The sequence below is a fragment of the Chamaea fasciata genome, unplaced genomic scaffold (assembly GCF_029207755.1).
Source record: "Chamaea fasciata isolate MVZ Bird 193981 ecotype frontalis unplaced genomic scaffold, bChaFas1.0.hap1 SCAF_18, whole genome shotgun sequence".
Taxonomy (NCBI): domain Eukaryota; kingdom Metazoa; phylum Chordata; class Aves; order Passeriformes; family Sylviidae; genus Chamaea; species Chamaea fasciata.
This window is the reverse complement of record NW_027094103.1, coordinates 1,927,161-1,950,632: the sequence shown is the minus strand read 5'-3', so window position 1 is coordinate 1,950,632 and position 23,472 is coordinate 1,927,161. Positions and strand designations below refer to the sequence as shown.

At 56.5% G+C, this 23,472-nt stretch overlaps 2 protein-coding genes across 3 annotated transcripts in view; one reads left to right on the top strand and one right to left on the bottom strand.

The window, feature by feature from the left end:
- Positions 1-12,242, top strand: part of FBXW8 (F-box and WD repeat domain containing 8) — a 51,524-nt gene extending 39,282 nt beyond the window's left edge. Inside the window, exons 8-11 of the mRNA XM_066199705.1 lie at positions 3,241-3,368; positions 7,312-7,485; positions 9,929-10,045; positions 10,707-12,242. Coding sequence (XP_066055802.1) covers positions 3,241-3,368; positions 7,312-7,485; positions 9,929-10,045; positions 10,707-10,851 — 564 coding nt within the window. The 3' untranslated portion in view covers positions 10,852-12,242. The remainder of the gene's footprint in view (positions 1-3,240; positions 3,369-7,311; positions 7,486-9,928; positions 10,046-10,706) is intronic.
- A 4,527-nt stretch (positions 12,243-16,769) lies between these two features.
- Positions 16,770-23,077, bottom strand: TESC (tescalcin). 2 transcript variants are annotated; one of them, XM_066199960.1, is made up of 8 exons: positions 22,909-23,077; positions 19,169-19,238; positions 18,266-18,346; positions 17,903-17,964; positions 17,756-17,817; positions 17,581-17,688; positions 17,133-17,180; positions 16,770-17,034 (listed from the first exon to the last, which is right to left on the bottom strand). In XM_066199960.1, the coding sequence occupies exons 1-8, from the start codon at positions 22,964-22,966 to the stop codon at positions 16,957-16,959; spliced, it is 567 nt and encodes a 188-aa protein (XP_066056057.1). In that variant the 5' UTR covers positions 22,967-23,077; the 3' UTR covers positions 16,770-16,956. The 2 variants fall into 2 exon arrangements, with proteins under 2 accessions (XP_066056057.1, XP_066056056.1); XM_066199959.1 differs by having other exon boundaries at positions 17,903-18,042; positions 22,909-23,072.
- Positions 23,078-23,472: the final 395 nt, after the last annotated feature.

Genomic DNA, 23,472 nt, shown 5'->3' with positions numbered 1-23,472 from the left:
GAGACTATCAGCTTGAATAATTAATACCCCCAGTCTGTGGCAGTGGGCTGAAATGAAGTCCCATTTGCTCAGCCTTATTAAAAGAGAGAGAGAGAGAGGGAGGGATGGTAAAGGTCGTTAAGGGACTTGTAACAGGGAAAGGATCGCCTCGGAGATGGATAATGTGTTTGCTAATCTCTGTGGTCTTTAACTAAACAGAGTGCTGGAGGTGCTCTGGCTATTCCTGGCTTGTTGAATTATTAAGCATTCAGGGAGATTGCCTGGCTCTTGGCCAACAACTTGGACTTTTCATTTGGCCAATGTTAATAGGTGACACTTTTTATTTGGAGCGTTGGATCCCTGTGCTGGCTGCACGGGGTCTTTAATGCTTTTCCTCCCTGAGGTCCCAGTGGGGCCAGGGCTGCTCGTTAGTGTGTTATCCCAGGGTTCTTCATTTCACACCCAAATGCTCTTGGTTGACTTCTCTCAGTTCGGTACCGATTAGGTCACTGGGCTTGGGCGTCCATTATAGGATTATAAATACCTTTAAAAGGGTAATCCCTTTGCAGTGTGCATTATAGGATTATAAACCTCCCAGAGATCTTATGCTTTATCTGCCCTTTAACACACAGGCCCTTATTTCAAGTCCCTATTGACCAGGTATTTCCATTCTCTCTCCTTGGCCTTTGTAAGGAAAATCCTTCTTGCCTTGGGTTATTACAGGAGAGCTCATCAGAGGTGTTCCAGCAACTTCAGAATTGTCATCAGTGTGCTTTTAAATCCCTGTCTCCAGGAAATTATTATTCAGACTTAAGCATTCTGAGTGCTTTTAGCTTCTTTACTTATCAATTGGTCAGGATAAGGGTTTAAAATTCATTTGCAGGTCATAAAACTGCTCAAGACAGGTTGGATTTCGAGATAGGCAAAAGCTGGATGCTGAAAATCACAAAGAGACTCTTCCAGTGATGGGGCTGATGGGTTAGAAAGATATTTGTGCATGATAAAATCTAAAATAAACAATCTTTAAAAGAATAGAGATGGGCATGGGAGGGAATTGAAGGGGGTAGGAGAAGATGATATAAGCTTTTCTTCCATTTTTGTGGGTGTGAACCCTTATTGTTTTTTTTTACAGATGCTTAGATGCAAACACTTTAAATTGGTGGCCACCTACAAGTTATGTGAGGAAAAATAAGTCCTTTTTCCAGCTGCTGTTACCTGTGGGCTTTGCCACAGGGCTGCAGGCAGGAGAAAGTGTAACATGGAAAATGTTACATGGGAATCTTTCAGTGCTGTGTGGAAGCGATTTTTCATTCCAGCCTTTCATGGCCATGGCTGGATGTTCAAATATGTATCCTGTCTTTATAGCAGAGATGGGAGCTCTGGTCATTTAGATAAATTAATAGTTTATGGATGTTCACTGCAAGTATCAGCCCCAGGGGACTTTTAAGAAAACAGCTTTTGGCCCTCTCCCCTCTGGAGTTTTAACATCCAGCTGGGAAAGGCTCAACTGGGAGCTGGAATACAGCTCTCCTGACCCCATCAGTTCTTGTTCTTAAGCTGAATTCAGCAGTTTATTGACTTTTGTCTTCTGTTCCAAACTTTCCAAGGAGAAGTTTGGATTGCCAGGCACAGATATTAATTTCCTTTGCACTGAAAACCCTTCGAGGTGCCTTTGCCAGAACTTCATTATCTGTGGGTTTGGTTACTGAGCTGTTGGGAGCTGGGCTGAAGTGAGAACAGGCTGTAAACTGGTTTTTACCTCAAACACTGACATTTCCATGCAGTTTTGTATCAGCTTTTTCCTTGGGGTTGGAAGCTGAAATTAGTTTTTATTTAAATTTAAACTTTATGTCCTAGGTTTTCCAACAAAGGTCATCTTTGCTTTGGGTTCTTTGGGTCTTAGGGATGAAAAATGCCATGTTTTTTGAGACAGCTTCACAGACAACTAATTGGAAGGTTATAAATCTTAGGAACACCTAAGGAAGTTGAATGTGGATGTGTTGATCCTAGTAGGGAGGTGAAATATGTCTGAATTTGCCTGGTCATTACCTGGGAGAATGGCAGGTGGAGGAAACCTGCAAATTCTCTGCCTCTCTTTGCCCTGTTCCTCGAGATCTTTGAAGCTTCACTTTGGTTGGCCAGAGGCCTCCATCAGAAAATGATCCTCTTCTGCTCTCTTAATTCACCCTTCAGATCTCTGAAATGGCACAGAGAGGAAATAAAAGGCCAGGCAGCATCAGTGCTGCTGCTCTGGCAAATGTTGAAATAATACATCCAGATAGTGCAATATTTATTGAGCTGCACGTGGCTATAATCAGCAAATTAGAAGTAAAGGGTATTGATGTGACGTTGACATGGCCATGCTGATGTTGCCATGGAAGCTGTGGGAGTTTTCTGATGTTTTAAATATCATTAACTCTTTTCATGGTCACAAGGTTTCTTTTCATTTAAACGAGCATCACCGTGAAATTTAATCATGTTTATGAAGTTATATGAGGCCAGGTGCAGCACTGAGCTCCAGTGGGCTTCGACCAGTGCATTTTTCTGTTTCTAAAAATACTGGTTCTCCTAAATTGAAAGGTCCAACTAGACAGATCTGATCTGGCCCCACAGGAAGGACAGCAAACATGATTAAACTGATGGAGGAGAGGAGTGGGAACGGACAGGGAACAACTCGTGCTTCTCATCCAGGCTCTGGTTGAATCATCTCCGATGCTGCCTAAAAACAGAGTTGTTTTTCTGCCTTTCCCATCTGAGCTGCCACTTCAGATGTGACATTTTTGTGTGTTTGTGTGAGGGCACTCAGGCTCTCAGCAGAGCTGTGGTCAGCTCTGCCCTGCAGTTCCTGCTGCACTTCACTGGATCTGCCTCTCACTGTCCATGTGTCCAAACCTCTTCAGGGCTGGTGCTGTTTGCTTTTACTCTCTCTCTCAAAAGTCAAAATTGACGAGGAAACTCTCTGCTTTTCCTGTAACCCTGAAGATTTCACCTGTGTGGTTTGCCTGAGAGCTGCACCCAGCCATTCTGGTGCTGCATCCCTGCTTCTTGCTGGATCTCTCTGGGAAACCTGAATTCCTTATTTCTGAGGGTGTCATTGCCTTTCTTCATAGGGGTAGATGTGTCTCTTGGTTCTGTTTTACACATCAAGAAACAAATCCTGTAGAACACCTCTGGTGGTCACAGCTCTGCTTGGTGCTGCTGCAAAGCATTGCCGTGGTGCTCCTGCTGAACTGATGTGGTGTTTTATTCTCTCTCTGCCAGATCCTTCTTTACAACCTGGAAACCAACCAGTGTGTGACCAAGGTGGGCAGCTCCATAGGTGACTTCTCATGTGTCAACCTCCACAGCAGCCCCCCCAACATGCTGGTGGCAGGCAACAAGGACAGAAGGTAGGTGCTCCCCAGAGCCCGTCTCCAATCTCCCATCTCCGGCTTCCTCTCCTGCATCTGGCCCTGCTGGAATTGGTTCCTCCTCTGGTGTTTCCATGAAGTTGAGGAGCAAACTATTAGGTAATAGTTGGAAGTGGCAGTCAGTGTGCTTTGTCTGGGAAGCTCCCTGGGAAGAGGAGCTTTCGGAGCCATTTGGTGGACGCAGTTGGTGCACAGCCCAGCGAGACCACTTGGAATATCTTCCACTTCCCCGCCGCCACCCGCAAAATGAGTTTGGCATTTAAAAGCTCACTTTCTGATATTAAAAAAATAACCTAAGGGATGAATCATGGAGGATGAGATGGGCCCGGCTGCCAAATGATGTCAAGAGTGTATTTCGGAACACTGTGATGTCCCTCAGGTGACAGAGAAAAAAAGAGACTTTCATATGAACAGATTCCAGCTTCTATTTAGCTGATTAGCAGCTTTCTCTTTAACTCCTTGGCTTGGGGAGTAGGATTTTCCCAGCTCAGTGTCTGCTGCCAGGAATGGCCGCGCTGGGAACAGGCAGTGCGAAAGGATTAAAATGCTTAAAAAGACCCTTTGAGTCCAATTTTTAGATTTCCTTTTTTTGGCGAGTCGTCTGTGGGGTCTGATCCAGTGCACCAAAGGAGATGTGGGATGGCCAGGAGCCAGTCTCTAATGGCTCCTGCTTCCTTCCCTCCTCCTTTCCACACTGGGCACCAGGCTGCAGGTGGTGCTCTGCTCTGGTGCTGGGATCAGATTGGAAGGCGGGCACTTCCCTCTGCCAAATCCCAGACCTCTGTCCCGCCAGTGCAGCAGCTTGCAAAAATGATTATTTTGTCAAACAGCTTTTTTTTTTTTTTCCTTCCCGGAGAATAGAGAGTGCGAGCGAGCCTCACACTTTCTCAGCAAGGAGGATAAAGGAAATAGCTGAAGTTTGACAAGTGGAATTGAATCCCTGGGAGGTTTTTTCCCCTCTAAAAGCAGATAATTGGTTTTCCAAAGCACCCCAGTAAAGCTGCCTCCAGTTTTGATCTGCACGATGACAGGAGAGGAGCTGGAGTTGATACCCCTCCTGTTTATAGCAGAAGAGATGTCTGTGCCCTTCCCCTCCAGAAAGCTTTAGGGGTTTTCAGCTTTAGCACTGACTGAGTTCAAGGGTTTGGGTGTCACTGGAAAAGCAAGGAGTTAGGGATGAATAATTGGGAAGGTGAGTTTGGCACCCAGGAGACAAGAGCAGAGATCTCAAAGGTCAGGTCCTCCTGAGGTGCTGCAGGAAGGTGCTGGGCATCCACAGGTGGAACGAGACTGGGGTCTCCATGGCCATGTTATGGAGTGAGTTTATTAAACAGGGACCTTGCCGTGGGAGTCCAGACTGCTGCTGGCCAGAGGGAACACTTATTGCTTGAATTAGATCCAGCAATTCCCCAATTTCACTTGAATCTGCTCTTCTTTTACACAAAACCATCATTTTGAAAAGCAGCACTTGTGAATTGGTTTTGGTAGGACCTGTAAAATCTGTCTTTCCATCCGAAATTCCTCCTGAAGCACTGCTGATTGATTTGATTTCCTGAGCTGTGCTTTGCTCTGGCAAGAGGCCTCCTAGCACGGAGTGTGTGCTGATCCTGCTTTTCCTGGGTGGAAGCTGGGGTGGAGAGGAGCCTTGGGAAAGCAAACATACGGCAAACCCAGAAAGGTGTGGATCCAAACGAGTTCCTTGCTCTCCTGAAGGCCAGGCAGCTCCCTCCCAAGGCAGTGTGACAGGAGGGTCCAAGCCTGGCCTCCAGAACACCTCCCTGGAGCTGGGATGAGTCTGAAGTGCTCCCACCGAGCCCTGCTGTCCAGGCAGGACATGCTGCGCCAGGTCTGTGTTACAGCATCACGTGGGACTGGCAAAACACTGTTCCTTTTTTCCCTTGAGGCACGTCTGAGCAGCCAAGTGTGCCTCTGCTTCTCCCAGGGGTGTGCCAGCATGGACACCTGCCTGGAAGCTGGGTGCTTCCTCACGGGATAAGCAGGGCTGGCTGGGATCTTGGCTTCCAGCCGCGCTTCCCAAACAGGAGCTGTGAGAACACACCCGGGACAACGGGGAGAGCTCCAGGAGCGAGCCCTTCCCAACCAGCCCATCCTTTCCCAGAGCACAGCCCAGGCTGTAGCCAGAGCTGCTCTCTGCTGGAGCTGGGGGAAGCGAGAAATCCTTTCCCCCTCACGCTGTGGGATGGGATGGGCTGTCCCACACAGAGCACTCCTCACCCTGCTCCAGTGTTCTCCTCCTCATCAGATGGATGCTGCTCTGCTGGAGCTCTGGACTGCTCTGCTGCCTTGTCTCTCAGTCCCTGAAACGTGTTATTTGTAAAATCAGATGATGCAATCTCGGCTGGAGAAGGGGAGAGGAAGGACTTGCAGCACCATTAGGATCGTAGCAGGGGTATGGAATGAAGCACAGTTAATGTGTTGGAACAAGTGTGTTTTGGCTTTTTCTGGAATTAATGTGTACCTGATGGGTTTGTTCCTGATAGCCATCAGCTGCGAGGAACTTGCTCTGGCTTCTCCTCAAATCTGAGATCAGTATTTCCCCTTTCCTTCTGCTTTCACTTGCTGCATTTTTTGTTTATTTACGTACTTTGCTTTATCTCTTGATCTTGATAAATAAGGATCAAACCCCACGCTCCTTTGTGATATGAGCTGGGTTTAAAACGTAACACAATTAGCTCTAACTGGTATTGTGGCCTTGTAGCTGTGCTTGGAATCCTAAAGCTCTTTTTCTGTAGTTCTGCTTCTAGCTCAGTCTTCAGTTTATTTCTCTTCAAAATGTTTTGTTTGGGTGCTCAATAATGTCCAAAAACCAGATGTACCTAAAAACTGCCCACAGTCAGTTGCATTTTTGGAGTCAAAGCAGATCCTGGTTGCTGGGTGCTTGCTTTGAATATTGGTGATTAAGTCAAGGGTATGAACCTGTAATTCCCTGTCTGTTTTGAATTGCTGCACATTTAATCTCCTCTGAAATCTTTGCAATAATAATCCTTCCCTTGATCCTGGTAATAATATCACCCCTCATCCACAGTGGATGTGGGTATGTACCAGGGAGTGGGATGTGTTGACAGTGTGTCCAGAATGGGTGTTTCATGCCTCATGACATTGCTGATGATTTGGGAGGCACAGAGAGAGGAGCTTTCTCCAAGTCTCACTTTTATTTTATATCATAACTCATAGAACTGTGGAATGGTTGGGGAGGGACCTTAAACCTCATCCAGTTCCCCCCCTGCCATGGGCAGGGACACCTCCCACTGTCCCAGGCTGCTCCAAGCCCCAATGTCCGACCTTGGACACTGCCAGGGATCCAGGGGCAGCCACAGCTGCTCTGGGATTTCCATCCCAGCCCCTCCCCACCCACCCAGGGAACAATTCCTTCCCGATATCCCATCCAGCCCTGCCCTCTGGCACTGGGAAGCCATTCCCTGTGTCCTGTCCCTCCATCCCTTGTCCCCAGTCCCTCTCCAGCTCTCCTGGAGCCCCTTTAGGCCCTGGCAGGGGCTCTGAGCTCTCCCTGGAGCCTTCTGTTCTCCAGGTGAGCACGCCCAGCTCTCCCAGGCTGGCTCCAGAGCAGAGGGGCTCCAGCCCTGGGAGCATCTCCATCTCCTCCTCTGGACTCTCCAGCGGCTCCAGGTCCCTCCTGTGCTGGGACCCCAGAGCCCTCTTTAGGTCCTAGAACCTGTAAAGACTCAGAGAGGTCCCGTATGGTGGGAGAACTCCGCCTGAAAAGGATCTTTTCTAACAGAAGTCAGGGTGGCAATCCAGTGGCGCCGAGGATGTTCCTCACTGGTTTCCCAGCCGTGGGGCAGCAGTGGCAGATGGATTTCCACAACCCCGAAGTCCCTGTGCTGTCGGAACCCACAGGCTGCATGTCCAGAGGCGTTCCCACGGCTGTGTTTCCCCGCAGGGTGAGGGTGTTCGACGTGCGGCGTGGCGCGGCCGCGTGCTCCGTGTACGGCCACCAGCTGGGCGTATCCGCCGTGCGCATGGACGACTGGAAGATGGTCAGCGGAGGGGAGGAGGGCCTGGTGTGCGTGTGGGACCAGCGCATGGCCGCCAAACTCTGGGAGATGCACGCCAGGTAACTGGGCTGGGGGGGAGCCCCGGGCCAGGGGGGTTATCGGGGCTGCAAGGAGGAGGTGGGAGTGAGGTGATTTTGGGGGAATTCTGTGTGGTTTCCATGGGTTGCCTCCCCTGCTGGAGCCCTGTGTGTTTCTGAGGGGGCCCTTTAGCTGTCATGGCCTTTTTACTCGTTAGCTGAATGTTTCAGTGGGTGTTGGGTGCAGGGAAGTTATTCTGATGCCTTGGGAAGGCTGTCCTGAAAGAGAGACTGGACAGGGCTAGAGAATAAAGTAGGGATTTATTGAAAGGCTTATAGGATACACCTTGGGCAGGACAAGAGCCTGACCAGGGCTGCACCCAAGGTAGACTTGGAATAGTCACAGAATGGCTCCCCTGTCATGAGGTCTCACATGTTTATAAGTTTTGGTCCATTTGCATATTGGGCTTTAATTGTCCAATTACAGCTTCAGGTTGTGAGGTCCCATCCTTCTTGTTCCTCCCTTCAGCTTTTGGGCTGAAAGTTTTCCTGGGTCTTCACCAGGAAAAGGATTTGTTTTGTGTCCCTGCTGTGTGCAGAGCTGAGTGACACTGTCTGTGAGCTCAGAGCTGCACCCCTGGGCAGCACAGAACCTGAAATACATGAAAGCTACGACTTCAGGCATCAGTCCCCCCTGGATTTTCCATGAAGTTCAGTCAGTGATTTCTCCCTGCCCCATCCCCAACCTCTATTTAGTTGTGGAACCTTGGGTTTGAAGTGCTGGACTGGCTGTTTTGAGAGTGACTGGTTCTGGCTGTCTCCATCCAGTGTATCCATCACAATCCCTCATCCACACATTCCCTTCATGGTGAGGATCAAAGCGTTTAAACTCATTGAAATATTGAAATATCGGTTTGTACTGAGGCCAAGGAGCACAGTACTGAAAGTACAAACAGAGATCAGCATTCTGGAGCTGACACTTTGTACAGCTAAATGAGGATTTCCTGATCAAAGCACCATTCCCAGGCTTTCTCTGGATAAAGACTCGAGGATTTAGCCCCTTGTAAGTCTGAGTGATATCCATTAAGTGAACATATAAATCCTGATTTCTTTTTTTATTATTATTATTATTTTTCATGCATCTTCCCCAAAGAGGAGCTAGATGAGGTATTTACAGGCAGGGAAGTTCAAGCTGCAGTTGTCATTGATTAATAGCAGGTATCACTTTCTGTGTTGACCCTGGGAATGATAAAGCCTGTTGTGATGTGGCTGATGCATTAAGGACAATATTCCATTGATTGTCTCCTTGGCATGCTCATTAGTGCTGCTCCAGGAGGAGGGCAGGCAGGGCAGGGCTGAGCTCAGGGATGCACTCCGAGTGAAACCATTCGATTAAACATGTAGAAAGCAGTGTTTAATCTATGGAGTAATCAGAAGGCATCACTTCAATCAAAAGGCTTTCTTAGATAAGGTGTGTGCTCTTATCCCTGCCTTTGGCCTCGTGCCAGGATTGGAAGACAGGAGCAGGAGCTGAGGGAGGTGACAGGAGACACGTTTGGGGTGTGAAGATGAGCAATCCTCATCTGAGAAGTGACTCCTGCTTGAACAGAAAGTGCTGTCCCTGGGGTTTGGGGTCACTTACTCAACAGTGAGAGGGAAAGGAATGAAGACCTGACTTGGGTGTCCAAAGGAGGGGCACGAGGATGGGGAAGGGTCTGGAGGAGCAGCTGAGGGCACTCAGAACATTCAGCTGGAGCAGAGGAGACCGAGGGGAGACACCTCAGGGGCTGCAGCTCCTCCCGAGGGCAGCTCCAGTCTCTGCTCTGGGACAGGGACAGCGCCCAGGGCAGGGCTGGAGCTGGGCCAGGGCAGGCTCAGGCTGGAGATCAGGAAAGGTTCTTCCCCCAGAGGGTGCTGGCACTGCCCAGGCTCCCCAGGGAATGGGCACGGCCCCGAGGCTGCCAGAGCTCCAGGAGCCTTTGGACAGCGCTGCCAGGGATGGCCTGGGTGGGATTGTTGGGGGGTCTGGGCAGGGACAGGGGCTGGGATGATCCCTGTGGGTCCCTTCCCACTCCATGGTTCCTAGGTTGTGCTTTATCGTGCTTTTCTAAACCAGCTCAGTGCATGGGTGTGTGGGGTCCCTTCCCCTTCGTTTTAGGAAGCATCCTGCCCTTCCCGGGCGTGCCGCAGTCCTTAGGGCAGCCAGCCCAACCCAGCCCTGACAGCCGGTGCTCTGCCGGCTTTCCAGCGCTGTTTTCTGGCCTCCCCGTGTGTTCTGGGAAGAGCCCACTAGATGGGGATAGAAGATGTGGGATGTGCTGCAGGCTGGGAGAGCCAGAAGTGCGGGTTCCCAGCCTCTGGCCGTGGGGAGGGCGCTGATTTCACTCACTCCGTGTTTAATCCAAGGCCATTCCTCTCCCAGCACTCGGATTTCGGGAGTGCGGTGCAGCTGGCCCCTCACCCCGTGCTCTGGGCTGTTTTGCAGACATCCCGTCCGCCTGGTGTGGTTCAATTCCCACAGCCTGATCACTGCCAACATCCCCGAGGAGAAGAACCCCCGGGGCTCCAGCATCACCGAGGACGACCCCAGCTTGCACCGAAAGTGAGAAACCAGCCCTCAGCAATCTGCTTTGTTTTTAAATAGCACCCTGAGCACCTGAGTCATCACCCAGAGCACTTACAGAGAGGGTATAGAGCAAAAAAATGGAATTAAAAAAAGTTTAGGGTAAGGTTTATAAAACAAGCGATGAATTGGCTCTTGATTTGCTTGAGCACAAAAAAAAAAAAGTTTTTTTTTTTTCTCAGCAGGGGAACATAAAGTCCACTGAAGCCAGCCAGGGAATGCAGCCCTCTCCATGCTCGAAATATTAGTAATGCTGTCTCCTCCTAAAGGAAAACTACTGGCATTTAAACTGCAGGTTTTGGTATTTGCATCTCAAACGGCTGTTAGTGCTAATTGAACTATCAAATACCAATGTATTTATCTTCCCCCGTGCTGGAGAGCCTGGAGATGTTTCAGCAGATGACAGTCACGTCTCTGCAGGGCTGGAGGAATGATTCACCAGCCCTTCCCAGCTTGCTGGGTCCCTGGCAGGAGGCAGGAGGGAGCTTTCCCTGTTTAAAAGTGCAGAAGGGATTGGGGGCTTTTACCCAGCTCGTGCAGCATGGCATTTTTCAGTTCAGGTGATTTTTATAGTGACTTCTACCCCTGTTTGCTTTCCCACTGAGGTGAGATGGTGTGGCCTGGTTGTTCTTGCCCACAGGTACCGAGGGGTGATTTATTCCTACGAGTTCTCCGTGGACCAGCTGGCCGTGGACAGCGTCCTGCCCATCTGCCGCTCCTCCTACGACGAGCTGACAGGTTACAACTACAACATCGGCCTGGCAGTGCCCTATGACAGCATCTAGGGCACAGCCAGGGCCACAGGCAAAGGAAAATCCATGTGGGACAAGCTCCCAAAAGCTGGTGTGGGCTGCTCAAAGCCCTGGGGATGGGAACCAGACAGAGCGCCCCGCTGGAATGTGTCACCCTGGACGTGTCCAGAGGTCCAGCCTGCTGGAGTGGAGAGGCTGAGGAGGGAAAGGAACACTGCAGGGTGAACAAAAATATTCCTGCTGCTTGTGGGAAAGATGCTGCAGGTCCCATCTTGGTCAGGAAGGCAGAGTGGGACACTGAAGGGGTGGGAAGCTGGGAGCTCTCTGAGTTCTTGCCTACCCCAGGAGGGAAAAAAAATCACCAAGGACTTGGAGAAAGCATGTGCTGAGCCACATGTTCGAAATGTCTGTCCTGGTATTGAGCTGCTCGTTCTTGTTTTCCTTGGAGTGCATTGGAATGTGCCTGGGAACAGGACAACAGGACCATGCACAAAAGGTTACAGTGGCTGGGAGAGGGATTGGGATGGAGAGGGAGGGAAAGGTTCCCCAGGCCAGGCTGGATGTTTGGGAACTCAGCAGGCCACACACACATCAACATTATTTTATACAAAATTATTTTTTCAGTTCTTTAAAATCCCGGGTTAAATGTTTTCTAATGGTATGTGTACATCTGTCTGTGGAATTTTGGTCCTGAGCCTTTTAGGGTGAGCTGACCCCTGTTCATTGGGACAGAGGGCTGGCCCAGGTTGTCGGGTGTGTTCTTGGCTGGATCCTGTCCTTCCACAGCACCTGGAGGGTTTTCAATGCTGTCCTTGCTTCCAAGCTGGGAATTGATCATGGAACAGAAGGGATGAAGTGGCCACAGTGCCCTCCCTGGGTATTGAGCCCCAAAGCTCTGGGGAAGCACCAGGTGGTGCTGTCCAGGTGGAAACGAGGAGTGAGGCTTTACCTGAAGCCCAGGTAGCACTGACAGGTAAAACCAGTTTGGGGAACAAGAGCTCCAGTCCTGCATGGATCTTGTTACTGATTTAAAATGATTTTATTGTGATTTGCCCTTGTAAACTTATTGGTGCAAACCAAAGCTGTGTCAGTTCTGTTTGAATTGGGGTTAAGTTTTAACTTACACCATTTTTCCTGGGTCAATGGAATCAGTGTAAAGTACTGGGGAGAGGTGCAGGAATGTGCCCAAACCTGCAGGAGAGGGGCTGGGCTGGCACTTCACCCCTGAGCAGTCACCGAGACAGCCCTGCAGAGAGCTGCATTTCACTGCTCTTCTTTGGCTTGGGGTGGTTTCCCATGACCCCCGAGGCCAAAGTTTCATGGTTTAGGTTTTTAATTTACCTTTTTCCATGTGATGGGTACACAAAAAGTGCAAGGGGCAAAGCCATTCTGTCTGACCAATAAATTTGATCTTTCATAAAGGCTTTGGTCTTTTTTTTCTATTATTATTCCTCTACCCTTCTAGGAAGCCAGCTCCCTCCCTCCGTTCCTGGAAGAGCTGGAAGTGTCATGGATGCAGAGCTTGGACAAGAGTTCAGCTGAAACCTGACAAATAAATAATGCCTTGTGTAGCAGAAATGATGGGGGTTGCCCCAGCCCTGTGACTCCTGCGGTGTCAGAAGCAGGGAGAGCTCCCGTGTCATTGTTCTCCCTTCTCCTTATCTCGCCTCATTATCTGGGAGCAGCTTTGTTCCTCCTTCACGTCCCTGCTGCAAGGAGCAGATAAGTTTGTGCGGTGCCCACGTGAGCCCTTTTCCCGGAGTCCTCCCCCGCACTCCCCGCTCCTCCCTGGAGCCGCCGGGAAGGGGATTCGCAGCACCTGCACGAGCAGGTGTTCCATTCCCGAGTCCAGGCTCACCTGCGCTGGAGATGGAGCTCACAGCCCCTGTTCACTGGCTGACATCACAGCTCCTCCGGGGGGTGCTCCTTTGGGTCTTTTCCCTGATAATTAATGGAATTAACTGGGGAAGGTTGCAGTGCAGCAGAGAGTCGTTTAACTTGCACTCCTCATGCGGGTGAGGGCACTCAGATGTTGGAGGGTGTCCACGTGGGGACTTTGTGCGAAGGGATGTTGTCCTGCCTCCCTGGGTGCTCCTCAGTGCTGCGCTGCAGTGCAGCAATCCCCAGCGAGGCTGCTGAGCTTTGGGCTCAGGGGGCGCTGAAATGGAGCCTCTTCCTTCATTCCAAGAGCAGGAACAGGGTCACCGGCGCAGCTGTACCGGGGACAGAAGCCACCTTGGAGCTCCCCAGCCCAGGGTTTTGTCCCAGAGGTCAGGGGTGGGCACTGAGAAGGGGCAAAGCTGCTGCCTTGGGGGGCTGCAGGGGAGGAGCTGCAGTCGGAACACGTTGGAGCAGTGTGGCCTGAGCTGGCAGAGGTCAGGCTGGAGGTCAGGCTCACGCAGGTGACACCTGCCAGGCTGGTGGCCCTCAGACAGGGACAGATAACAGATCCAAAGGCATCCCAGCAGGAAACGGCCTGGCATGAAAAGCCTTGAGAGTTCCGGTGTCCACTGTTGGTGGCAGCGATCCTCGGCTGAAGAGAGGTGTCTGTGTCCTTGTGGGAAGGATCCCTGCTGCAAAGGGCACGTGGGATCCAGGCGGAGCTGTGTGTGTGTCACGGCCCCAGCCGTGCCCTCAGGGAGCAGCTCCAGGGGTGCCAGGTGCAGCCATCCTGGAGGGCAGAGCCCTGCTGGAAAATCCCCACGGCCCCTCCTCTGCTCCCGGGTCACGCCACCAGCACAGCCCCCAGAAAGGGCTTTTTGCCTGTTTTGCGTCCTCGATCACCTTGTCTGAGGGAAGAGCCACTCCAGGGCTGCCATCCCTCTCCTGAAGATCAGAGGAGTGGTGGCAGGAGGAGCAGGGGGTGATTTTTGTAGACATGTGCTCTGGGGGTGGTCTCTGAACCCTCTTTCTCTCCCTCCCTGTGGCCTTTCCCCCCCAGCTCTGCTTTCCTGCCCTGCCCTCCTCTGTCACTCCCTGTCCTGGCTGCTGTCACAGAGGGGTGAACGTAGGTGCACTGAAGTGGCGCAGGAACTTGTTCATGTCCCCTCTGCCCCCTCCTCTCCTCCAGTGCCATTTGCCTGTCCATTTCCACCTCCTGTGGATGGTCCTGAAGCTCCAGGTGCGCGGAGCTGGTGTCCTCCTGCTGCCCGAGGGGGAGGTGGAGCAGCAGTGCCTGGAGGCCCCATAAGCAGATCAAGTGCTGGTGGGTTATGCAGCAGAGGCCTGGGGGAAAGGGCCTGTTCCAGGTCAGGATTTGTACCACTGGCAGATTTTTATCCAGAAACGTGGAGCTCCAGCCTCTGGACCAAATTCCTCTTCATGGAAGAGCTGTAGGTGGGGGTTTCCTCTGTCACCCCTGCCTCAGACAGTGCCGCTCAAAGGAACGAGGAATTCCTCAAAGTAGCTTAGAAATACCAGCTGCAAGCAGCTGCCCCGGCTCCGTGGCTGTGGGGTCTGTGCTGCCTCCTGCTCTTCCCTCCCTTCCTGGACAGCTGTCCCCTTCTTTAGTCTCTCCTGCCATTCCCAGGCTCCAGGTTGCCTGATGGATGAGGGGGAATGATGGGGACATGGGTCAAGCAGTGTCCCCTCTGTGCCAATGCCCACCTGCCCAGGATCCCTGCCCTGCAGTCCTGGGGTCACTCAGTTCCCCTCTCCGATCCCAGGAGCCTCCCCTCTCTCTGATGCTGCTCAGCCTTTATCATCCTCCCCTGGAGTTTTCCAATTTGTGAGAAAGCAGCTCCAGTTTTCCAATCACCCTCTGTTGAGCGCCGCTGGGATCTGCCACAGAGCTTTGTGCCACGTCCCGGGGTTCAGCATCCTGGCCCCGCAACAGAACCTTCATCCTTTATGGAACACTCTGGGCTCTGCAGGGTTTTGCTGGGCAGAAGCATTGCCCTTGCCAGGTTTCCCGGGGCCCTGCCAGATTTTCCTGTGATTTTCAGGATTATTATCCTCGTTGTGCTGGGGTTTGCTGTGTGTAACATCAACACCGTGTGGTGCTGGAGTGATGCTCCTGCCCATCCTTGGGGCTCCTCGCCTCCATCCCTTTCCTGGGCTGAGGTTCAGGCTCAGCTGCCCTGCTCCCTCCCCGTCACCTGCTCTGTCCAACCCTCCCTCCTGCTCTCCACCCATCCCGTTTCCCACAGAGAATTCCCAACACAAGCAAAGGGAAACCGCTGCAGCCGGTTTGTGCCGGGTCCTGCCTCTGTTTCCCAACCTCCTCCACTTTCCTTGCTACTTAGAATATCAGGGGGCAGCTAATTAACTCAAGGGATAATAATTATCCTCTCGTCCCTCCTCCTCACTCCTCCCGGCCTCTCCTTCCCTGCGTTGCCGGGCGTTCCCAGCCCTTGCAGCTCGGGATCCTCTTGGACGATTCCTCCAAGGAGGGGGAGTGGGACCCCGATCTCGTGTTAACCCCTGCAGCCCCAGCTGGGAGGTTTGGGGGCAGAAAAGGACCTTTCAGGCACCCAGGACTGTGACTGGGAGCACGGGGCTGGGTTAGGGAGTGGGATGGTCCCGCAGCGTCTGGGAATTTTAGTGGGAAAACAGGGAAAGGAGCCTGGGTTGGCTGCGGAAACCTGGGAATTTGGGGAGGCGCTGGATGTTGTGCCCTCGTGTGCTTGGGGTGGGGAGGGAGCACTGAGGGTCGAGGAGGAGGAGGACGAGGAGGAAGAGGAGGAGGAGGAGGCTCCTCTGCCCGGGCGGTGCCGATGTGGTGCCCGGGACATGGGGACGCCCAGAGGGGCCCAGGGAGAGCCGGAGGGAATCCCGGAGCCCCGCAAAGGCAGCCCAGGCTGTGGGGCAGCCCCAGGAGCCCCGCTGGGCCCAAAGGCTCCTCCGGGAGAGCCGGGAGCTCCGTGCCCGCCGTCCGCAGCCAGCCCAGCTCCGGCTCCCCGCGGCAGCCCCGCAGGCTCCGGCAGCGTCTCCCCGGGCTCCGGGGACATTCCCGGCCTGGAGAAGGGCTCAGCTCCGTGGGCCGGGCTCAGCCCCGGGCCGGCCGCGCTGCAGCCCAGCCGGGCGGTCCCTGCGGGGCAGGTCTGCATTGCAGGGGAGCGCTCGCTGTCCTTCCCCGCGGCTGCGGCTCCGGGAGCCGCTCCAGGCTCAGCTCCAGCGGCTCCGAGAGGACGCGGGGACTTTGGAGGGGACAGAGCCCGTGAGGGAAGCCGCAGATTGGCCCTCAGGGAGGGGATGCCTGAGCAGAGAGCCCCAGCCATGTGGGAAAGGAGGAGAGGCGTTGCTGCCCTGAGCCGGGGATGCGCTGGGTGCCGCAGGGATGGAGGGGGTGACAGCAGGGCCGGGGGCTCCCACCGCCTGCTCGGGTCACCGAGGAAAGCCGGTTTTTGATAAAACCAATAAATGTCCCCTGCTTTTCTAAAAATAGCCATTGCCCTTTTCCCCCCTCCCTGCCTCCCTCCCCGGCTCCGGCTGCCTTAGAGACAGAAAAACCCGCCTGGAGCCATCCAGTTATTAATACCAGTAAACAACCCCCCGTCTCCGGTGCCTTGTTCTAGCGGGAACATGTGGGGGCAGGAGCCACCTGGTTGCCAGGAGCCCACGTCCCCGTGTCCCCGCGTCCCCGCATCCCTGCTGCCTGCTCCGGGCTCCTCCTGCCTGGCTCCGGCCGGCGGCGAGGCTGGGTTGGGATTAAATCGGGAATATTCCTTGCGTCGCTGCCACCACCTTCACTGCGGGGTGCAGAGTGGGATGCGTTTGTCCTTGCAGGTGCTGAGGGCGCTGCCTTCGCCTGCTGCCCCTCAGCATCCCCACCCCTGCCTCTCCCCACAGCCCGGGGTCAGCCCGAGCTGGGCAGCTCCTTCCCTGCAGCAGCACGTGGCAGAGGCTAAAAATCCGGATTTCTGGGGCAGCCAGGATTTGCGGAGGCTTTCTGCTCAGGGAGACACTCCGCCGTGGAGTGATGGATGGACGGAGTATTTCTCAGCGAGGACTAAAAAGAGAAATATCTTTTATTACAGATAAAAGCCTCTGATGTTTCTAGAGAGCAGAGGGCAGCCCCAGCGTGGAACGGGCACACGGGTGGGGCAGAGCCATGGAGCTGGGAGCCAGGTGCCAGGACATGGAGCTGCTGCTGGGTCCTCTTCCTCCTCCTCTTCCTCCTGCTGCTGCTGCCCGTCCTCAGTAGCAGTGAGCGATGGTGTCCACGTTGAGGAAGCGGACGTGCATCTTGGTCTCGATGTCGATTCCCTGCCACATCTGCCGGGGGCCGGGGCTGAGCGGGGCCGGGGCCACCCCCCGCCCCCTGTGCCCGCCCAGGCCCGTCCCTCTGGGAACACTGCAGAGATGTCACCGACCTTCAGGAAATCCTCGAAGGTGATGCCCTCGTACACCTGGTCCGGGCCCTGTCGCGGTGAGAGAGGAAACATCGCAGCTGCCTCGGGGGGACGGGGAAGGGGAGGCCCAGGGATGTCCCCTGGGGCTGAGGGACACGTCTCCCATGGGTTCCCTGCCCTGTTCCCCATGGGCAGCCCAAAACTGGCTCCCAAAGCCCCATGGCTGCGGGGGCAGCCTTTTCCATGAGCAGTAAGGATGGGGGTTTATGGGATGCTGTTCACTGATCCCCCCCGGGCTCTTCTCATGAGAAAACATCACCCTGGAAGCTGCTGCCAGCAAAAACATCTCCAGCCAAAGCAGCCCTGGGACAGGGAGATGCCCTGGGAAGCAGGGACACCTTCCAGCCCCGTTTTTTGATGCCAGCACAGCCCCTCAGTGCCGGGGACAGCTCCCAGCACAGGCTCCCACCATTTGTCCCACACAGATGCTGGCTGCCTCCATCATGGCCCCGTCGGCGATGGACCGAGCCGACTCCTTCTCCAGGTGGGGGTTCCCTGAGAGCAGCTCCTCCACCACCTGCAAGGCACGGGGTGAGCCCCAGGCTGGGCACTGGGGGGGTGGGGAAGCAGGGAGCCCACGTTACATTTCTGTACTCCTGCAGCGTGATCTTCCCGTCGTGGTCCGAGTCGTACATGTGGAACAGGACTGGGAGGGACAGGAGGAGAGGGCAGGGTCAGGGCAGCCCCTCCCTTCCCACCGCCCCACAGCCCAGGCCCTGGCACAGCCTCACATTTCAGCTTCTCCTTGCGGAAGCGGTCGAGCTGCTCCTCGTCCATGTTCATCTCGATGGGTCTGAAGTAGGACATGATGGTCAGGAAGTCCTCGAAGTTGATCTCCTCGGCCAGCCCATCCGACTCCTGCCGCAGGTTCCTGGGGGTGCCCGAGCCCAGGGTGATGGGGAGCCCCCAGACACCCACCCAGCCCATCACACCCCCCAGCAAGGCTTTAGGACTGCTTTGTCCCCAAGATTCAGCTCAAATGTCTCGTTTTCCACCTGGTCCCACCCCAGACTTGAGGGAACAGATCCTTGCCCAGCCCCATCCCATTTCCAGAGGAGAAATCTCCCCTCCCTGGGTGCTGGGGGGGTTCTCACCGCTTGTCAAAGAAGGCGTGGACGATTTTCCCCCTGATTGGGTTGAACTCCAGGTCGGGAATGCTGTCAAAGTTCTCCTTGCTGCAGAGGGGACAGAGACAGCCCGGAGTGTGAGGGAGATGGAGAGGAGGGAGAGGCCACTGAGGGACCCGACCCCTTCCCTCCGAAACAGTCACGGGAAGACAAAGAGGTTTTGGATAAAACCCCTTTTTTGCCTTCCCTTCAGACTGAGAGCAAGTCTGTGCTCAGGGGTTTGTCCCACTGAAAGGGTCTTTGGGAAGCTCTTGGGGTGACACTGGGGCCCTTCGCACGGCTCCACCTGCCGTGGATTTTAGCTTTCCCAGGACAAAGGCCTCAAACTGAGCTCAACGAGGCACAGGAAGGAGATCCTGCTGCCCACCCTCCCCTCAGCTTTGTGCGGAGTCCGTGCTGGGCATTTGCTCTCCACGACTTATAAAGCGAAGGGGACAAGGAGTAACCCCCGGGGGGAGGGAGCAGCGGGGGCTTGGAGCTCTCCCGGGGTGACAATTCCCTGTGCAGCCCCCGAGGAGAGGGACAAGAGCAACTGCAACCCCCCCTTCCCTCCCCAGAATGGATTTAAAAGCCGGGAGATGATGTTTGTCAGGAGTGCCCCTGCTCCGAGGCCACCGTGTCATTGTGTGGTTTTCCTTGGAATATTTGCAAGGCCACGCTGCAGGAGCTGGCTCAGCACGGCTGGGGGTGGCTGGGAAGGACGCTCGGAATCCCAGCCCTGGATTGGGACCCCTGGGCAGCCCAGGGAAGGGGGAGATGCTGGCGGTGGCCCTGGCTGTAGGGCTGGAATTGACATGGGCTGGAATTGCCACGGGGCTGGAATTGCAGTGGGGCTGGAATGACAATGGAATTTCCATGGAATTTCCATACCGGATGGTCAGCTGGTCCTGGCTCAGCTGCTTGAAGCGCCGGTGCAGGTGCTCGATCTGTTCAGAGGTGACTGCCAGGGAAAGGAGAGAGGTGACAGGGGCTGAGCCCCGGGGGACCCTTGGGACACCCCTCTGTGCCTGTCCCCACACCGCCGGCAGCGGGGCAGGGCCCGGGCACTCCTGGGCACAGCTGAGACACCCCACTTCCCTTCGGTGGCTCCGTGCAGCCCTGCAGGGTCCATCTGTGTCCGTGTCCCCGTGTCCCTGTGCCCCGTGTCCCCATGCCCTGTGACCCGTGTCCCCGTGTCCCTGTGTCCCCGTGCCCCGTGTCCCCGTGTCCCCGTGTCCCCGTGTCCCCGTGTCCCTGTGTCCCCGTGCCCCGTGTCCCTGTGCCCCGTGTCCCTGTGCCCTGTGTCCCTGTGTCCCTGTGTCCCCGTGACCCCGTGTCCCCGTGCTGGCTGCGAGGTTGCTGCCCAGGGCTGGTGGATCCCCTGTCCCAGTCTGCAGGAGATTCCCTGGCCCAGCACGGCACGGAATGGCACGGTGGGATCCCACCCCCAGGTCAGGATCCCTGGTTCCAGGCCACTGGAACATTTCTTGGCATTTCTTTTGGGGTTGTTGGCACCGTGGGCAGAGCAGTGCCCAGGGAGCTCCTCTCCCCCTGCCCCAGGACAGCTCCAGGAGGTTCCTCCGTGTCCGCAGCCATGGCTGCTGCAGGAAATAACTCTGGGATCAGAAATCACCTTCCCCTTGCCAGGAAGGGGCACAGCAGCGCCCCAAAACCAACGCCTGGCTTTGAAATTGCTGCCACTGCTCCGGGTGAGCCCCAAACCATCGGGGTGGGCACTGCCCCAGGGATGCACCCACCCTGTCCTGGGGTGGGCAGGGCTGGAAGGGGGGACCAGCAGCTCCCTCTGGGCCCCCCAGGTGCTGGGGTTCCAGCCTGAGGCCCAGCAGCACCTCCCCACTGCCCTGACTCCCCAGCACGGGTGAGTTTATCTTGCCCAGCTGCTCTCCGGGGGCTCTAACTAAGCTCTAACCCCCTCCCAGAGCCTGATTTGTGCAAATGTTGACAGGGGCCATTCCCAGGAGGCAGGGAAGGGTTTGGAGCTGTGTCTCTGTGAGCTGGGGGTGTCTGTCTGGGCACCAGCCGACCCACAGGCTCCTCCAACCCTGGCTGGGGCCGGGCACGGGGCAGGGCTGCCCCAGCAGCAGGAAATCCACTCCTGGCATCGTGGGGAGACACAAGACCACGTTAAAGTGTCGCTGAGGGGCTGCAAAGGGTTAATTGCAGCAAGCCAGCAGGGTCAGAGCTGGGCTGAGCTGCCTCCCGCGCTCCCTTTTATGATGTTTAAATAATGTCCTTCGCTTTCCCGACTGCTGCTTCACAGCCTGGAAATAGCAAGCCTATTGATCAGCGGAGCCGAGCCCTCACAGCCCTCTGTTCACAGCCTAGAAATCCCATCAGGATGGGGCCTGAGCCCCGGGCCTGGATCTCACCAGCACCTCTGCAGGATGGGCTTCAGAGCCCCTTGGTTCACCCCGCCTTGACCCCACGGGCTCCCAGGTGAGGATGCCCTGGCCCCACTGATCCCTGCCTTGGATGGTTCCTCCCCTAATCCCTCCTGGCTGCTGCTCTGCTGCTCTCCACACGCACCCATGGGAACTTTCCCCGGACTTTGCTTTCCAATTTTGGCCATGGAGGAGTGACCTTTGACCCCCCTGCCCTGACGACATCGCCGTCACCATGGGAGCAGTTGGGCCACCAAGCCTTCAGCGTCTGGGACTTGGGTGAGCACAAAGAAGCTTTGATCTCTCAGAAAAATGTCCCAGGCACCGAGAGGGCAAAGAGCTGGCCTCGGGGGCTGGATGCTCATGGCTGGGCCAGCCCTGGAAGGCTGGAAGAGGATTTTCCTCCCTCTTTCCCCAGTCCCAGGTCTTCCTCTCAGGGCAGAGCTCCCAGCATCGCTCTGTCCTGTAAAGGCGGCAGCACTCGGCTGTTTTCCAGAAAAAAAAAAGATGGAAAATCTGCAGAAAAGGCAAAAGCTATGCTGGAAGAAGGGCTGGCTCAAGGGCAGCAGAGGCTGCTCGTATCCCTGAGAAGCATCCTGATGCTGCAGGCCCGTGTCCAAGCACGGCAGCCTCCGCTAATGGGGGAAAAATGGGATTTAAACCAAAGGGAGCTGGGCTGGCTGTTCCCTGTGCTGCTTGAGCAAAGGGAAAGGGGCACTGGGGGGGCTCAGCCCTCCCTGCGGGACCAGCCTGGCTGCAGGGAATGGTCACAGCAGCCGCTTCACCCCGGACAGGCTCCTGCAGCAGCTTTGGGATGGAGCACAGGGAGGGAAGGGAGGGGAATCGGCCCCGAGCAGCCCCTCAGGATGCCCCTCCACGGGGGAGAAGGAACAAGCCACGGGCACCTCCAGGTGGCTCTGCCCGGTCCCTGCTCCTCCCACAGGACCCAGAGCGGCTGCAGTGCCCCGCACGCGTTCGGACCGCAGCAGCGAGGCTGCAAATCCCCGGAATTCCCAGGGATTTTGGCAGCAGCCCCAGCACGGTGGGTGCTCTGTGAATACCACGGGGAGCACGGGACGTGCATCCCCGTCATAGCTTGGAGTTATGGGCTCCCCCTGCCCTCCCTCCTCTGGTTTCGATGAGATTTTTGGGTGTTGCCCTGGCAAACCCTTCCCGGGGTTGGTTCACGGGGCAGGAGCCTCCCACGGGCAGCTGCCGTCTGTGCTGGGGATGCTGCTGCGGGGTCCCCGGGCCGGGGGGCTCCCCAAAACCCTCCTCCCCCCCTGGGCTGCCAGGCTGGCACCCCGCCGGCTCCCTGGAGTGCGCCCCGGGGTGCTCAGGGGGGTGCGGGGGGCTCAGCCCTCCCTCGGGGAGGAGGAGGAGGGGAGATGCGGGGACTCTGGGGACAGTCCCTGGACCTTCTCGGCCCCCACAGACCCTTCGGCGGGGGCAGAGCCGCCCCTCAGCCCTGCCTCTATCGCAGCGGCTCAGCACGGTCGGAGCGGGAGGATGGAGGTGGGGACAGCCCGGTCCCCGTGCCCGCAGCTCGCCACGTCCTGGAGCGGTGACACTTCCCAGCACGGACACGACCTGCGGGGAGCCCTGGGCCGCGTCCCTGCTCCTTTCCCTGCTGCTCCCTCCGTCCCAAAGCACAGACCCGGAGCAGCCCCGAGGGTGTCACGGCCCGGTGGTTCCGGGGCAGAGCAGCCGTGTGGGGACAATTCCCGGCACGGAGACGCGGGTGGGCAGAGCCTGGCTGGGGCTCGCACGTGTGGCCGCTCGACGCCCTGGCTCGTGGCACGGTGGCACCGGCGACACGGCTGCACGCCCAGGGTGACATGCTGGCACCCTCTGGTGACAGCCCTACCCCCTCCCCTCTTATCCCCCGACCCCTTCCCCCGCTCCATCCCCCGGGCTGTCACATCCTGCTCTCCCCCAGCCCAGGTGACACCTCGGCACCCTCCCCGAGTGACATTTCCTGCATCCTCCCCGCGGGTGACACGGCACGTCCTGCATCCCCCTCCCCTGCTCCAGCGTCACCTCCTGCAGCCCCCCGCCCACCCGGGTGACATTTCCTGTCCCCCCCCCTCCGTCCCCGGGTGTGTCCCCCGCGGGGCCGGACCGCGGTGTCCCCTCGGGCGGCGGGGCCGGGGTCTGCGGGGCGGGCTGAGGCCGGGGGGCGGCGGCGGCAGCGCCCGGCCGAGGTTCCCGCGGGTGCCCGGTACTCACAGCCCGTCCTGTCGGCCAGTTCCCGCATCTCGGCGGGCACGGAGTGCGCGGAGCCCATCCCGGGCCGTGCCGGGAGCGGCGCCGCGGGCGCTGCACCGGAGCCGCCGCCGCCGCTTTTAAGGGCGGGCGCGGCGGGGAGGCGGCGGCGGCGCGGCGGCCCCGGGTCCCTGCGCGCCCCCGCCCGGAGCCAGCGCAGGGAGCGCGGGGGTGGGACCCTCCGGCAGCGGGGACAGCCCCGGCAGCGGCGGGCGGCACCGGGAGCCCCCGGGCGCGCCTCTGGGGCGGTCCCGGAGAAGGGCACGGAGCCGCCCCCGCGTACCCCAGCGCGGGAACGGGGGCCGGGGTCTCCCCGTGGACACCCCGCAGCAGCTCCCACCTGAGCCCCTCGGCTGCCCCGGCCCCGGCACTGCCCGGGCTGTGCCCCCCGCGGCTGGGGAGGGACAAAGGGGACGCGCAGAGGTGACCCAGGACCCCCATAACGGGGAGGGATTCCCGGGGCAGAGCGGGGAATTCTGTCAGCACCTCCCTCCCTGGCACCGGCAGGGACGCGTCACCCTCCCAGGG